Source organism: Sipha flava, unplaced genomic scaffold (genome assembly GCF_003268045.1).
Source record: "Sipha flava isolate LNK unplaced genomic scaffold, YSA_version1 501_pilon_pilon, whole genome shotgun sequence".
Lineage (NCBI taxonomy): Eukaryota > Metazoa > Arthropoda > Insecta > Hemiptera > Aphididae > Sipha > Sipha flava.
In genome coordinates, this window is record NW_020273373.1 from 23,564 (window position 1) to 38,739 (window position 15,176).

General features: G+C 26.8%; 2 protein-coding genes and 1 long non-coding RNA gene across 5 annotated transcripts; 2 read left to right on the forward strand and 1 right to left on the reverse strand.

Annotated features, from left to right (window-relative positions):
• The first annotated feature begins 1,140 nt into the window (after positions 1-1,140).
• On the forward strand, positions 1,141-2,407 carry LOC112690387. Its single transcript, XR_003149211.1, has 3 exons — positions 1,141-1,247; positions 1,331-1,478; positions 2,357-2,407. It is a non-coding gene; the product is annotated as an uncharacterized LOC112690387 (long non-coding RNA).
• A 6,031-nt stretch (positions 2,408-8,438) lies between these two features.
• LOC112690390 lies at positions 8,439-9,102 on the reverse strand. Of its 2 annotated transcripts, XM_025564405.1 has the most exons (4): positions 9,010-9,102; positions 8,776-8,953; positions 8,581-8,703; positions 8,439-8,499 (listed from the first exon to the last, which is right to left on the reverse strand). In XM_025564405.1, exons 2-4 carry the CDS (start codon positions 8,926-8,928, stop codon positions 8,485-8,487), a joined length of 291 nt encoding a protein of 96 aa, XP_025420190.1. In that variant the 5' UTR covers positions 8,929-8,953; positions 9,010-9,102; the 3' UTR covers positions 8,439-8,484. The 2 variants fall into 2 exon arrangements, with proteins under 2 accessions (XP_025420190.1, XP_025420189.1); XM_025564404.1 differs by having other exon boundaries at positions 8,448-8,703.
• A 2,401-nt stretch (positions 9,103-11,503) lies between these two features.
• On the forward strand, positions 11,504-13,489 carry LOC112690386 (tigger transposable element-derived protein 4-like). 2 transcript variants are annotated; one of them, XM_025564401.1, is made up of 4 exons: positions 11,504-12,384; positions 12,463-12,696; positions 12,766-12,867; positions 12,940-13,489. In XM_025564401.1, exons 2-4 carry the CDS (start codon positions 12,474-12,476, stop codon positions 13,026-13,028), a joined length of 414 nt encoding a protein of 137 aa, XP_025420186.1. In that variant the 5' UTR covers positions 11,504-12,384; positions 12,463-12,473; the 3' UTR covers positions 13,029-13,489. The 2 variants fall into 2 exon arrangements, with proteins under 2 accessions (XP_025420186.1, XP_025420185.1); XM_025564400.1 differs by having other exon boundaries at positions 12,463-12,867.
• Positions 13,490-15,176: the final 1,687 nt, after the last annotated feature.

Here is a 15,176-nt window from a genome sequence, read left to right on the forward strand (position 1 = left end):
AATAAAATAAAAACGTTACACAGTAAATTAAATGAGAAATCTTATAGAATTAATTATTTTTTCTCCTTTAAATAATATTTAAATAAATAATATATAATATTATTTAATGTATTTAATGTTTTAACAAATCACACATATTATTTATCTAAAAAAATTATGAGTTATTGTTTAAAATGCATATATTAAATCTTTGATTATAAAAACTAAAATATAATATAGGGATGATGTGGCGCTAAAGTCCTCAAAATGTATTCGAACGAAAAATGTTTAAAACGGTCTCAATTTCTAATTATCGGTGTCAATAGCGTAGAGGCAGGGGCGGATCTAGAGGGAAGTTCAGGGGGTCAGCTGACCCACTGTTAATATTTGTTGACAAAATTGGTCTCATGGAAATTTTTTTCTCTTTTTAGACCTTGATTTGGACTCTTGGACAGTTGGCCCATCGGAGTTACTTGAAAAATGAATACCATGTATATTCAAAATTTAAATTTTTTTAATTCATAATTTATATCGTTTTGGTAGAAAGTTAGTAAATCATATTTTATTCCGTACGTTTGTTGCGCTAATAAAATTAGATTATATTTATTTATCGTAAATATGTCATTATGGGTGATATCACTAATTCTAAAATGTAATATAAATATACTTAAACACTTTTATGAGCATATTATGTTTTTTTTTTTTTTTTACAAGGTATACATTTCTAATTCAGTTTCATCCCTAATAAATGGCCTCTTGAAATGGCTTGACCCACAGTTCCCTGACTCTGGATCCGCCCCTGCATAGAGGTGATAGTGGTTTTTACCCAAAAATTTCGATGATAAATTTTAATTTTGTTATTAATGTTAGGTTACAAGTAATTATGCAGAGGAGTGGGTTTGAACTTATACTAATTAATGGAAAACGAATACATTAAAATCAAAAGGTACAATATAAGTAAGTTTTATATATATGTACCTATAGTTAACATGATCTTGAAAATTGCACTATTTTTAATGTAATATTCATCATCAAAAAAGATTAATTTAACTCTGTACATGATTAAAATATGAGATAAATTCATACAAATTTCGTAAACATAAACAAACTAATTAACGTATCATATTAACAAATGTATGAATAAGCAAACGCTGACGTACTATAATCACGCCATATCGCCTCAAGTTTTGCGGCAACCTCGTTCTTATATAAAGGCACCCGAGATCCTAATTCCGGCATAACACATTTTTTTGTAAATCATTACTTTGGTGAGTATGAAACAATCAACTATAAATTTTCGGTAGGACTTTTTCATATTAAATAATGTTATATTTTATTTCTTCACTTTTAGTCTACACTTTGCTTTCTAAAAAACCAACAAAAAACCAAAAATGGGCGCTGAAAAGGTATCCATGAACATCGTTGTCGTCGGACAAGTCGAATCTGCCAAGGTCATCAAGACCGTCGCCAAAGCTGCACCAAAAATGAGCCCATTGACAGTAAGTACAAATATAAATTTATTTCACACTTTCTAACAGTTTTAGTTATATAATTTGAATTACTACTTATTTTTTTTTTTCGAATTTGCCATGATTATGATTTCAGTTGATGTTTAATTTTAAAATTTACAATTTTATACCATAAAACTAAAATTAATTTTTCTTAATTTTGTGTTCTAATAAATTAAATTCCATATGATTTTATTTTATTTTCCCTATAAAAATTATCGTTATAAAAAATAATCTTTTTCTTTTTTTTTTTCAAGTTTTAGAGATGTATTTTAAATTAAATTATATCAATACTTATTTCTTTCAAATATTTCGTAGTTATATTTTTAGTGACTTTAAATAATTTATTTCAAAAAACAAGATTATTAAATTACTATAATTAACTAATTAATTAAGAAAAAGTATTGGGATTGGATAATATTGAATACATAATACATACACAAAGATATAAATGTAAGTTTAGTAAATATACATAAATTACTTAAGTTAATATGTTTTCAATTATAAATATATCTAATTAAAATTCATATAAATATATTAATTTTATTTTTTTATAATGGTACGAATTTATCTTATAAAAAACATCAGTTACGACTATTACAAATATTAATATTTAATATAAGTTACTATACTACAATTATATGTATATTTTAAAATTTCATAAAATCTTAACATTGTTGTAACCAAAAATGTAATACAAACATAAATATATTCATATTATAAACTATTGTGTGACATAATTTGTGTCTCATATCATATCCAATGACATTCAATTCTATTAATCTACTATACTCCTAATATAACCATAAAAACGGTATTCTCGTTTATTGCACATCATTATTTTCAAATTTTGTTTTTATTTGTTTCAGAATTGTTAACTAGTGTAATCCATAATAAGTAAATTTAAAAATGCCATAGACCAAACAGTACGTGTATATGTATATGTATAATATGTATTAACATTTCAAAATATATCAGGCTTTTCCGTTATTTATATTGTTTTTTTTTTACTTCTATGAAATACTTTTCACTCTTCACACTTTTTCCTTTATTTACTGCCCTAATTTGTGTTAGAAATAATAAGGTTTGTGTAAGGTGACCAGATTTAAATAAATGTTATACTGATTACAATATTTATAACTTTGTTATAAAAGTTATACTTACGCTGGAACTGTATGGATGTCTGCCACAAATGTATATTTATTTGCATACATATCTATTCTTGGTTCATTTCATATAAATATAAGTGTGAACTAATATTAAAACAATAATGTAAAGCTGGTTACACATTACGCTTTTTATATGCTAGTGTAGGTATGCGTTTTAAAAATTCAGCGTTTTAACGCCGAAAAATAAAACCTTGAGGTTTGCATGCAAACGTACAAACTATCGCGGAACCGTACGCGTTCTTTATACGCGTAGTGTATAACTGATTATTATTAAGACGTATATTCAGATTTTTTTAATATTTGGATAGTCTAAATGTAATATCTTGATAAATTACAATTGCAAAAGCCGAATATTCTCAGTTATTCGTAATATTCGGTGATCCGATTAATATTCGGTGTCCGATCATTACGGACAATCTGACGTTCAAATATTACCTGTTTGAATACTCAAATATTATCATTAATTCAAAACTATAATGTTATATATAATATACTAAATACAAATAGTATATATAATATACTATTTGATGAAACTGACAATGCATATGATGAATTTTAACAGTTAGTAAAAATTAAAGTAAAAAGTTGGAATTAAATTTAGTTTAATGGCATTCTAGATCCTTGTATAAATAAATAATTTATGTTTATTATTATAATAATAAAAAAAAAATGAATAATTAATAGAAAATAATAACGATAATAATAATAAAATATTAAAAATAATAATCATAGATGTTGAACCCTATTTTTCATATCGGTGAACACTATATTAAATCCTATAAATAGCTTTGAAATAAAATAAAATAGTTTTTTTTTTTTTTTTAAATGGCATTATAAACAAAGTAAAATTATAACGTAAAAGGATTCAGAGAGCAAAATCGCATATGAGAACCGTCGATTTCGGAAATGACTATCCAGTAACCAATAGCACCGACGTGCTTTATTTGAAAATAAAACTGATAACATGGTTTGGGTTATAACATTATTTAAATTTTTATTATAATTAATATGTTGGCTTAACGGAAAACTACACTGTATGATTATTATTTAACCAAGGAAACGATTTGAAGTATCCGAAAGATTACATTTTTCGAGCACACTTTCTGCTTTGACGCGGACCATTTAACATCTCCCCACTTTTTTAAAGTCATTACTATCCAAACAATTTATTCACATTATAGGCACTATTTAAATTGAATAAGATTCTTATAATTAATACCCTATTTAAAGTTGTTTTATTTTATTTTGAGACCATACATAAACATTTATTATGGCGCTCATCACTCTTGATCAACGGGTCAACAATTATTTCCAACGAATTTTCAGCAATCAATCCAGTGATGAAGTGTTGAATATTTTCAAAACGTTCCATGCTTCTCAAGCGCCTCGTCATAAGGTAATTAATAGTGATTAGTACTAAAAGCTATAATGTTGATACATTTTAACCCTTAACAGTTATACTTATTTGCACTTACGTAACCAGTATCATGGAGTCATATATGACCCAATATTGTCATTGCTTATAACATTAAAAATTTTAATTTTTCAATACTATTCATTTTTAAATCATATTATTAGTATTCAAATGATCATTCTCTTCCCTGATGACATAGTTTTTTTCATCAAATATTATTTTTAGTTAAATTTTTTTTGATAATACAATTTTACATGGATATTTTATATATATTTTTATAAATTTTTTTTAGTCATTTTTATTTTATAATTATATACATTCAGGTTCGAAGTTCTAAAAAGTTTCTTTTTAGCTTAGATACTAATTCAAAAAATAAAATAAAATCAAGATCATAAATTATTTATTTCTAATAAATTACAAACTATATTTTATACATCTCAAGGTATATTTTAATTCGTAAAATTATTAAAAAATTTTATGTCTAAAATCTTAACCTATTATAATACTCAAATTATCACCATCTATCTCTTTTAACCAACTTATAATATTTAAATCACTCATTAAAATAAAAAAAAAATTACTTAGTTTGTTGTCGTTTTCTACATTAAGTTAACTTGACTAATCACTAATTGGACAGACGGGTGATGGATTGTAATCTATATTTATAAATTAATTTTTAGATATAAAAATAATATTATTACATTACATTTGACATCGTAATCATCACCTAAGCTAAAATTAATCTGAAGCAAAGTCTGAAAATATCCATTTAAACATAATAATTACATGATGAAAAGAGATAAAAAAAAGTACGTAACAGATGTTCTTGAGTCATAAATAATCCGGAAAATTTTTTAATAGATTTCATGACATGAAAATGTGTGATTGAGACTGATACCGAAAAACATAATTAGTCCGAAGCCATTGGCTAAAATACAATTTTTTGGTACGATGAAAAAGTGATATAAACGATATTGGTTAAGGGTTAAAATTGAAAAAGAAAACTTCTTGCATGTAAAAATACATTTTAATACATAAGTCCTAGAAACATACAAAATGCTTTTGAAATTGGATTGTGATAGAATTTCAAAATAATTTATATAAGTGTGAATTTGAAAATTAATTTAGAAAAAATTATGGTTGTATTTCACTTATTGAATTGTTAAAATTTCATTAAACTGAATGCTAATTTTGATGAATAAAATATATACGTAATATAAACATCAAAATTAATTAAATTTCTGTAAAATTAAAGTAGCTAAAATGTATCAATAAAAATAAGTATTAATTTTTAAATTTCATATGTAATAAAATTAAAACTAAGTATAAAACATGTATTAAAATATAAATAATTCTCTATGATTGCATTATTGTTTAGTTAAGGGATGCTTTAAATGTTGAAAATAAATTTTATCAATAGTCAACCAATAGGCGGCTTCATTTAGACCTACCACTCCCTACTACCTGATATACTTTAAAAGCATTTTCAAAAGTTAATTATTGATTACAATTTTAATAATTTATAATTTTGTACTAGTATATTTAAGTGCAAGAAAATTCTTCAAAAATCATTTCAGTTTTTTTAAATTGTAAAAATTTGTTATTACGAGTATTTAATAATACGCATAAGAATATTTATAGCTACAGTGACATATTTTGGATTTTGTTTGGGGTTTTGGGGAAAAGGGTGTCTTGACCATTTCTTTCTAACCTTTTTAGTGTCGCGACCCCCAAAATAGGTATAAAATAGGGCGTAACACGTTTTCACCAACACCTTTCCCTTTTCCACCAAATAGGATAAAATACCTACATTTTTCATGAGTTTTTCGGATTGATGTAAAATATATATAAATATACACACAATATAATCAATGTACGAGGGCTATTCAGAAACTAGGGAACGTTTTGTAATAAAACAAAAACTAGGCACAGGAAAAATATTTTATTATATACATATGAAAGAGTGACTAAAATGCTACTTTTCTACATAGTCACCAAACAAATTAAGGCACTTATTGTAGCGGTGGACAAACTTTGAAATTCCTTCGTCATAGAAATCCGCCGCCTGCGATCTCAGCCACTGAGTGACGCACGCCCGGAGCTCGTCGTCGTCATCAAAACGCTGTGTCGCTAGCCAGTTCTTCATCTTCGAGAACAAGTGAAAATCACTCGGAGCTAGGTCGGGACTGTAGGGTGGATGTGGGAAAATCTCCCATTTGAATGAGTCAAGAAGTTCTGCAGTTCGATTTGCCGTGTGAGGTCGGGCATTGTCATGAAAAAACAAAATTTTTAACGATAACTTTCCTCGGCGCTTGTTTTGCACTGCTCTTCTAAGCTTGCGCAATGTTTGGCAGTACCGATCAGACTCTACAGTCCCAACCTAGCACCGAGTGATTTTCACTTGTTCCCGAAGATGAAGAACTGGCTAGCGACACAGCGTTTTGATGACGACGAGCTCCGGGCGTGCGTCACTCAGTGGCTGAGATCGCAGGCGGCGGATTTCTATAACGAAGGAATTTCGAAGCTTGTCCACCGCTACGATAAGTGCCTTAATTTGTTTGGTGACTATGTAGAAAAGTAGCATTTTAGTCACTCTTTCAGATGTATAAAATAAAATATTTTTCCTGTACCTAGTTTTTGTTTTATTACAAAACGTTCCCTAGTTTCTGAATAGCCCTCGTATATTGTACATTTATTGTATTTAATTGTATGTTAAGCCATTATCGTACTTATGCATGTACTTTTATGTCTATTAACCATTATAATATCTAAATAATCAAATACTTTATGAACAAGTGAAAATATGGCACAGTTTAAAGAGTGCATTACAACTGCGTATGTGTTAAAATAAAACGTAAATTTTAAAATTTGTAATTTTGTGATGGCTAAAGTTATCGAAAGTAAACGTGGAAATAAAACACTAGTACTAAACTAAACTAAACTAAACTAACTTAACTAAACTTTAAATTTTTTATTGGATCAGTTAACAAATATCAACTAATTATATATATAGTTACAATTTACATAACTAAGGTATCGTATATCATAATATATTTTTTTTTCATCTTTTTTATATCTGACCATTTTTTTTAGTAAAATTTAACATTTTCCAACCTATATTGTATATATTATATAATGCCTTTACATTTATTGAATTAATAGTATATTTTAAATAAAGTTATTTCTGTGCTATAGCTTTTAATTTAAGCGTAGTATACAATTGTTTTGGTAAAAACGTGGTCAATATTTCATTTGGTGGAAACGGATATTGGTGGAAAAGGGAATGATACACTTTTGGTGGAAACGGGCATCGCCCATAAAATATGGTCAATCACTTCGCGACCACCCCCTCCATCTATATTAGGTAAAAATTTGATTAGAAATTACATTTTGTAAATCAGCGTTTTATTATTTTTGACCTACGTGACCCCAAGTCAAGGTGTTCGCGACCCCTCTAGGATTGAGAAACGCTGGTCTAGACAATACTTTAATCCCCAAAAATATTATCATAGTATAATCACTAAGTCAGTGCTTCCCAAACTTTCGACTCACAGCGCCCTTTTTGATCCAGGTTTTTTTATAACAAAACATATATTATTTCATGATGGTGCGGCGCCTCTGTACAGACATCGCGGCCTACCAGGGTACCGCGGCGCACACTTTGGGAACCGCTGCACTAAGTTATATAGTCAGCTTTGTTCCCCCACAATAATTGCCCAAAATATTGTTAAGGATACACATTTATTAAAAATTGTTATTATTTATAATCAACTATCTATTACTGGGACTAGAATCGTGTGCAGTACGACACACTTTGTGTAATACAAAATGTAAAGTGTGTTGAGATTCTATTCTGTATATTATGACATTTGTTTTTAATTTTACATTTATTATTAAATTATCTTATGTATATTTAAAATTCCAAGATGTATCATCAGCAAAATTTAAAATACCAACTATTTTAACTGTGTTACTCATTACTGTTAACGTTTGAAATGGGAGTATGACAAAATCCTTGTAAGTGTGCATAACGAAGAAGTATATATTTTAACCTCTGACATTAGAATTAAAAATATAAACAATAGTATTAAAATAAAGAAGAAGAATAATAATTTCAATTTCCTTTTAAAGTTCTAAATAGTTGAGGTACAGTTATTTATTAAACTAATATATGTTATAGTATATAATACCAACAACACTAATAGTCAAAAGGATTTTTGAACGTTAAAATATAATTATTAATCATATAAACGTAATCGTATAATATGCATATTATATCAAGACAACATTTTAAAATTCTACTTATACTTTAATAAATTTAATTAATTAAATTTTAATTAAAATTTGAATCTTCAAGTTTTTTATATCTATCCATTATATACTCAGCATTTTCATCTTTGAAGATCTTTCAAGATTAAGAGCTCTGAAACTTCAAGATTAAAATATATTTAATAAAATGTGTAAATCCTAAAATAAGCCATTAGAACTTATTGTAATCTTTAATATCTACTTTAGAATTTGACATTGTGTAAGACTTAGATTTAATATTTTCATCAGAAATTGGCATTTCTCCTTCTATTTTATTACATTTTTCTTCTATGTAAACAATTCCATCAATTCTTAATTTGATGAACTATAAAAAAACAAATTTATAATTAAAATTTCAACATTAACATTTTTTTTTAAAACAAAATTGCACATTTACCTGATTCTTTTTGTTGTTCTTTTTTTTTTTTTTTGTTTTCTGCCACATTCGATTTTGCTCTTTATGCCAGAGATCTAGTTCATGGCCTTTTAAATGAGAAGGTGATTTCACTATAGGTCGAAGCATATCCAGCACTTCTTCATCTTCTCTCATACTTGTTTACGAGCATGCCATAAACCTGAAATCAAATATGTATATAATTTGATATAAACAAACAAAACATATATATATTACCAATTTCTCGTCTTTTCAAGTGAGGAGGATGAGATTTTGGTCTATCATTTGAATTTGAAGGTCCTTTATTTTTATCTGAAAGTATACATTAACATAATTTTATTATCACTAAAATAAATTGAAATTTTTAAACGATATATTTTAAGTACATAAACAAAAATAATTAACAAAGAATTTATGAAGAATTAATAATATATAAATGAATAAATGAATAACTATTAAACACATCATGAAATATTTTTAATTTTCAGAGAAAACTTAACTTTTTATTGACCTCAATAGATTTTCAGTACAAACAGGGTTTTTTAATTTCAACGCGAAAATCTAATCGGAATAACTGACGTGATTTTAGGTCACACTAAGCTAAGTGCTGTATTATCGACTAACACCTAATTTAATTTAACTATTATTATAAAGATACAATTAATATATTGTCAGCAAACGCACACATACACATACATATACCACCTTCACGAAATGCTGACCAGATAGATTGCAATAGAATAAAATGCCCCCTGCAAGACGTGATGTTCGTTCGTTCTACTGCCATCGATATGGAGGACGGAACGCTGTCCGATTTACGAGTGAAGTAATCAGTCATTCTTTTGTTTTTTTTTTTTTTTGTATCAATAAATATTTTTCGTTACCTTAAATTAAAAGGTTTTAAATATAACTATAAAAGGTATTCATATTTAATAATTTTTCTTCTTTGCGTACTTGTGCGAGTATATGAGAAAGTTGGTACATTTACAAAAAGGGTATTAAAACTATATTGTATTTCAAACCTCAATCCAGTGCTAGATCATATTCTTTGTCAGTTGTTTCGAGTGTAAAATAACTTTAGAGCTACTAAAGAAAAGTAAGCCTTTTAAAAAACCTGTTTTCGACTATCCTATAAGCAGTGTTAGATCGTATTCTTTATCACTTAAGTAGGTAGTCGTCCGGGCCAATTATAGGTTTTTCTTTACGTGCTTGTTTGACGGTTAAAGTGTTCAACAACCAACAAACTTCTTTTTTGTGTTGCTATACGTCAAACCTTTGCGTGGCGTATACGACATAAGAATTCAAACTACCATCAATTTACCTTTGAGTCCGGTTTGCTTTGTTAGTCTGAAGGGTTTGATGGGTGGTATGATGCTTCAATGTTGGAGAACTGTACTTGGAAAAAAAATATCTTCAAGATAATTCTCTCGAAATTTGAAAACGTTCACTACTCATCAAAAAGTAATAATATATTATATCGAATTAAATTCTAAAAGTATTGGTCAAACAAACGTAATTTCCAAGGTAATGGAATACATTGTTAAAGTGTAAAAAAAATAATTTAAAACTTTAAAACAATGCCACATGTTATCAACCATTTATTTAATTCATTAATATTTCTCATGCATTCAGCCAAATAGACCATTAGGTACAATTTTTTGCCCTCTCACTATTTCGTTTCATCAGATCCTTCGGTTCTTTTACCTCAGAAATGGTTCTAATCAATGCAAAATTTTTGCAAAAAGATTATAATATGATACAGTATGTTAATTAATTAAAAAGTCAGTGGCCATAACTCATAATCTAGTACGAGTATTTGAATGGAATTTTTTTAAGATAGTATTTAAGTAATGGCCTAACTTTTCCAATACGCGGGTTGGTGGGCGTCAACTAAACCAGTATTGGCGTATCTTTGTGAAACTGCATTTTTACAACTTCAAATTATAAAAAACAAACATGGATAATGAATTTCACAACAGCCTTTAGAAGCAAGCTTGCATATTTCAGTTTCAAATATCACACCTGATATAAATATGATATGCGAAAATATGTAAGTGACATTAATAATTATAACCAGGGCTCGTAAGTTCATACATTTTCATATCAATCTTGCAAAGCTGTATTTAATGCTAGATGACATAGAAATCCATTTCAAGGTACCACGGTTAAATATTTGAAATCTTATTTTGTATGTTTATGCATATTTGGCATATTTTTGTATATTTGGCATTTTTATGCATATTCTATTTTATCGGACATATTATACAACATTCCATTAGAATCTATAAAAAATCGAAATGAAAAATATAAATAAAATTAAAAGTAGAAATTGTATTATCTTTTCTTTTCTTATATTTTTGATACTCGTACATTTAATGAATAAATTAGTTTCAAAAGTTTCAGTTTTAAAATGAATTATTAACAAAGACATACATTATACGCAGTTCAAGAAGGCTCAAGAATAGTATTTAATATTATTTATGATTTTTTTAAATGTATAATTTTAGATATTTAATGCATCTATATGCATATTTTTTAAGTTTTATACAACTATAGGATTACATTTCAAAAATATGTTAAAAAACATTAATTTTCTTTACATTTTAATAATTTATTTGAGTGAAATAGTGCATATAAATTTAGTATATCATTAACAATAAATAATTAATAATTTTGATTGAGGGGGCCTTGACAATTTTACATTAAATTTAAGGGGTTCTACAACAAAAAAGGTTGAGAAATACTGATCTAATACATCTGATTATTAAACCCTTCATGACTACATTTAATGACTACCTTAAATACGTCATTCTTGGGTGAACTCCTTGTACTCGTTTTAACATTTAGATTGCTGTTTCGTTTTTAGATTGTCAACAATAGTATTTGGCTGACATGTAAATCCCCTATACGGAGTTTTGACATGTACTTTAGTTAATAATGTGCGCCCAACTCTGGGTTACTTATTATATAATTGGTTGGCCTCGTGAATTCTGCATTTCGCAGAACCACTTTTCACTTATTCCATTATGTGATTTGTATTTACTTATTATTGTTTGGAAAATAACCATAATCCTTTAGCCATTGCAACTGTATAACTGGTACCTATTTACAATGATTATACAGTAAAACCTGTGTAATATGGAACCTGAATAACGTGGATACCTGACTTTTATGGAAAAATTTTACGGTCCCGGCGAACCTAATGCAGTTTTAAAAACATCGTTCCCTGAATAAGATGGAACCTGTGGAAATGGAAACAATATTTTGTCGTGTACCTGTATATCATGGAAATATGTACATGTACTATTTTAAAATTATTAGTCAATAAATATAATCTTTATCAATTATGTATATAGATTATTTCGTTGCAATAAGTTTATTTTATCGATAAGTGTCGTAGTAGTGTTCTGACGTAGACTGCGTATAGATGTACATTCAATATGACGTCCAAAAATAAATATTAATTACTAAATGAAAAAATTAAACTAATTGAGTCAAGTGAAAAAGATAAATTAACAGTAAAACAAATTTGTGAACTTTTCAAATGTGGAAAAAGTCAAGTGTATAATATATTAAAGCAAAAAAATGAAATAAAAGAACAATGTATAAATGGTATGCAATAAGCTTAACTATAAAAATGTAAAATTCAAAATTCTACTCGTATATATGTACGTATAATTTTCATTTTAGGAAATGGGCAAATGAAAAGAAAACCAAAATCCAACGCTAATGAAGAAATTAATAATTTGACTTGGAAGTGGTTTGTAAGTGCTAGAGCAAAAAATATACCAATTTCTGGACCAATTATACAGACTAAAGCACGCCAAATTGCTGAACAAATGTCAGTCACCGAATTTAAAGCATCAAATAGCTGGTCGGAAAGTTTTAAAAATCGACATAATATTGTTTGGCATAAAATTTACGGTGAGTTAAATAGTGTCGATGTTAAAAATGTTGATGAATGGAATGTGAAATTAAAACTAATTATTGAAGGATATGAACCTAAGAATATTTATAGTGGTGATGAAACGGGTTTATTCTTTCGCGCATTACCAAGTAAAACACTATCAGGAAAAAGTGAAGAGTGTAAAGTTGGTAAGCTTTCCAAAAAACGTTTAACGGTATTTTTATGTGCTAACATGGAAGGATAATTTGAAAAATCTCTAGTTATAGGCAAAGCACAAAAACCTAGATGTTTCAAAAATTTAGATTCGACAAAATTTCCCATAATTTGGCGAGCTAATAATAAAGCATAGATGACTGGAAGCATAATGGAAGATTGGTTGCATACATAACAATAAATTTAAAAAACAAAATCGAAGAGTTATTTTATTTCTTGATAATGCAACATGTCATTCGCATTTAAATTTATCAAATGTTCGTTTCTTATCTTATCCAACCTATGGACCAAGGAATTATTTATTCGATTAAAGTAAACTATCGTAAAATGGTTTTACAATCATTATTAGCAAGTATGGATAGCATAAAAAATGTTAATGAATTGTCAAATAAAATTAATGTACTAGATGCAATTTATTGGTTGAATAAATTTGTAAACTAATAAAACCAGATTTAGTCAAAAAATGTTTCATAAAAGCCGGGTTTAATTTAGTTTTGGACCAGCCAACAGATGCCATTAATGATAACGATAACGATTTTAAATTGCTATGTTCTACAATAAATGAAAAAGTTGATAGTGATGAAATGTTAACATCGATAAGCATTTATGAACTAATGATACTACAGTGAAACCTTGCCCTTCAATAGATGTTGAACAATCCAGTTCCGAAGACGAAACAGTTAAATGTATCATTGCACGGCAGTGATATTAAAACGTATACGAACGCCCTCCATGAAATAAAACTATTAGAAATTTTCGCATTGTATCAAAATAATGAAAATTAACTTCTTGAATCAATTCCCAACTTTAAAAATTTAGTAGAAAAGAAAATGGCAAGTCAAATAACAAAACAAAAAACATTGGATGAATTTTAGAGTAAAATGCAATGATAAATAATATGTAAAATATATGAAATAAATGAATTAATAATAAAAAATAAATTATATGTATTTCATAAAGATCTATCGTGAATTTTTTTTTTTAACAACCTGCATTAAATGGAAACCTGTCTAAAATGGAAAAAATATCCGGTCCCAACTATTTCCATATTACACAGGTTTTACTGTATAAGAGTTATTCTAATATTAATTATGTGGTGTGTGGTCCCATATACTATGATACTTGTACATTTAATGTACGTCCATAACAATTCTTTAAATTTAGTCTTTTATAATAAAAAAATATGCATTGATTATATTCCTTTTGAATTTTGATCATATTAATAACGCTATGGAAGTTAATTGTTCTGAAAGGGGTAAGAGCAAATATGTTTTCATTACTAATTCTCGTTTTGATTTCTTAAGTATAATTATGAAGTGACTGTTTTAACTCCTACCCCAATAGTAAAAACACTTTAAGCATTGTTTTAATAATATAGATATAATTATAGTTTAACTAGTTTAACCTGAAGGTTAACCAAATCCATTTAATTTTTTCTTTAGTACATTTAACAATTTATATTTATATTAGTTTAATTACAAAAATGTATGAATAAGTCATATAATGTATGAAACACAAATGTAAATAATTTATTCACATAATTTTTTATATTTTAGTTTAATTATATAAACTAATTAATAAAGAAAAAACAGCAAATTAATTATTTTTAAAATTTGAATTCTTCATGAAATTAAGCAATGGTAAATAAGTACATTGTGTAATTAGAATAGCATATGCAATTACTGTTACAAAAACAGATTACCTATGAAAAATAAAAATTACAAATTATTTACACTTATATTTTGCACAAAAGTACTCAAAAACTATTGTATGCAAAATATCATTGATTATTAATACTAGTATTTATAATCATTGATAATATCAATTTAACATAATTTTAAACCTGCTAATTGTATCATGCCACCTTGGAAGTTGTACATACAACAGCATATTGAATATAAATATAAAAGTTTTTGCTTCATATTCTTTAAAAATAATGTTTTTATATGGATTCATCATTTGACTAAGAATAAAACATACTTAAATAAGTGTTTGATTGGAATAAAAATAGACTTTAATTATCACAGTAAATCATTAATCTTAATTAAATATAAAATAAATGAAGAAAATTGCAAGTTTATACATAAAATAAAAATAAAATAACTGATCTTGATCTTAATTATAATGTATGGTACAAGGGTGCATATGGTAAAGAAATATTCTACAAGTTACTTCATGGTTCAGAGTATAAGCTATAAATATATATATATATATATTATATCAATTATAACTAATACAATGTGCAATAAAAAATGTCTTTCAAAAGTATGCACCTAAGTTAAAA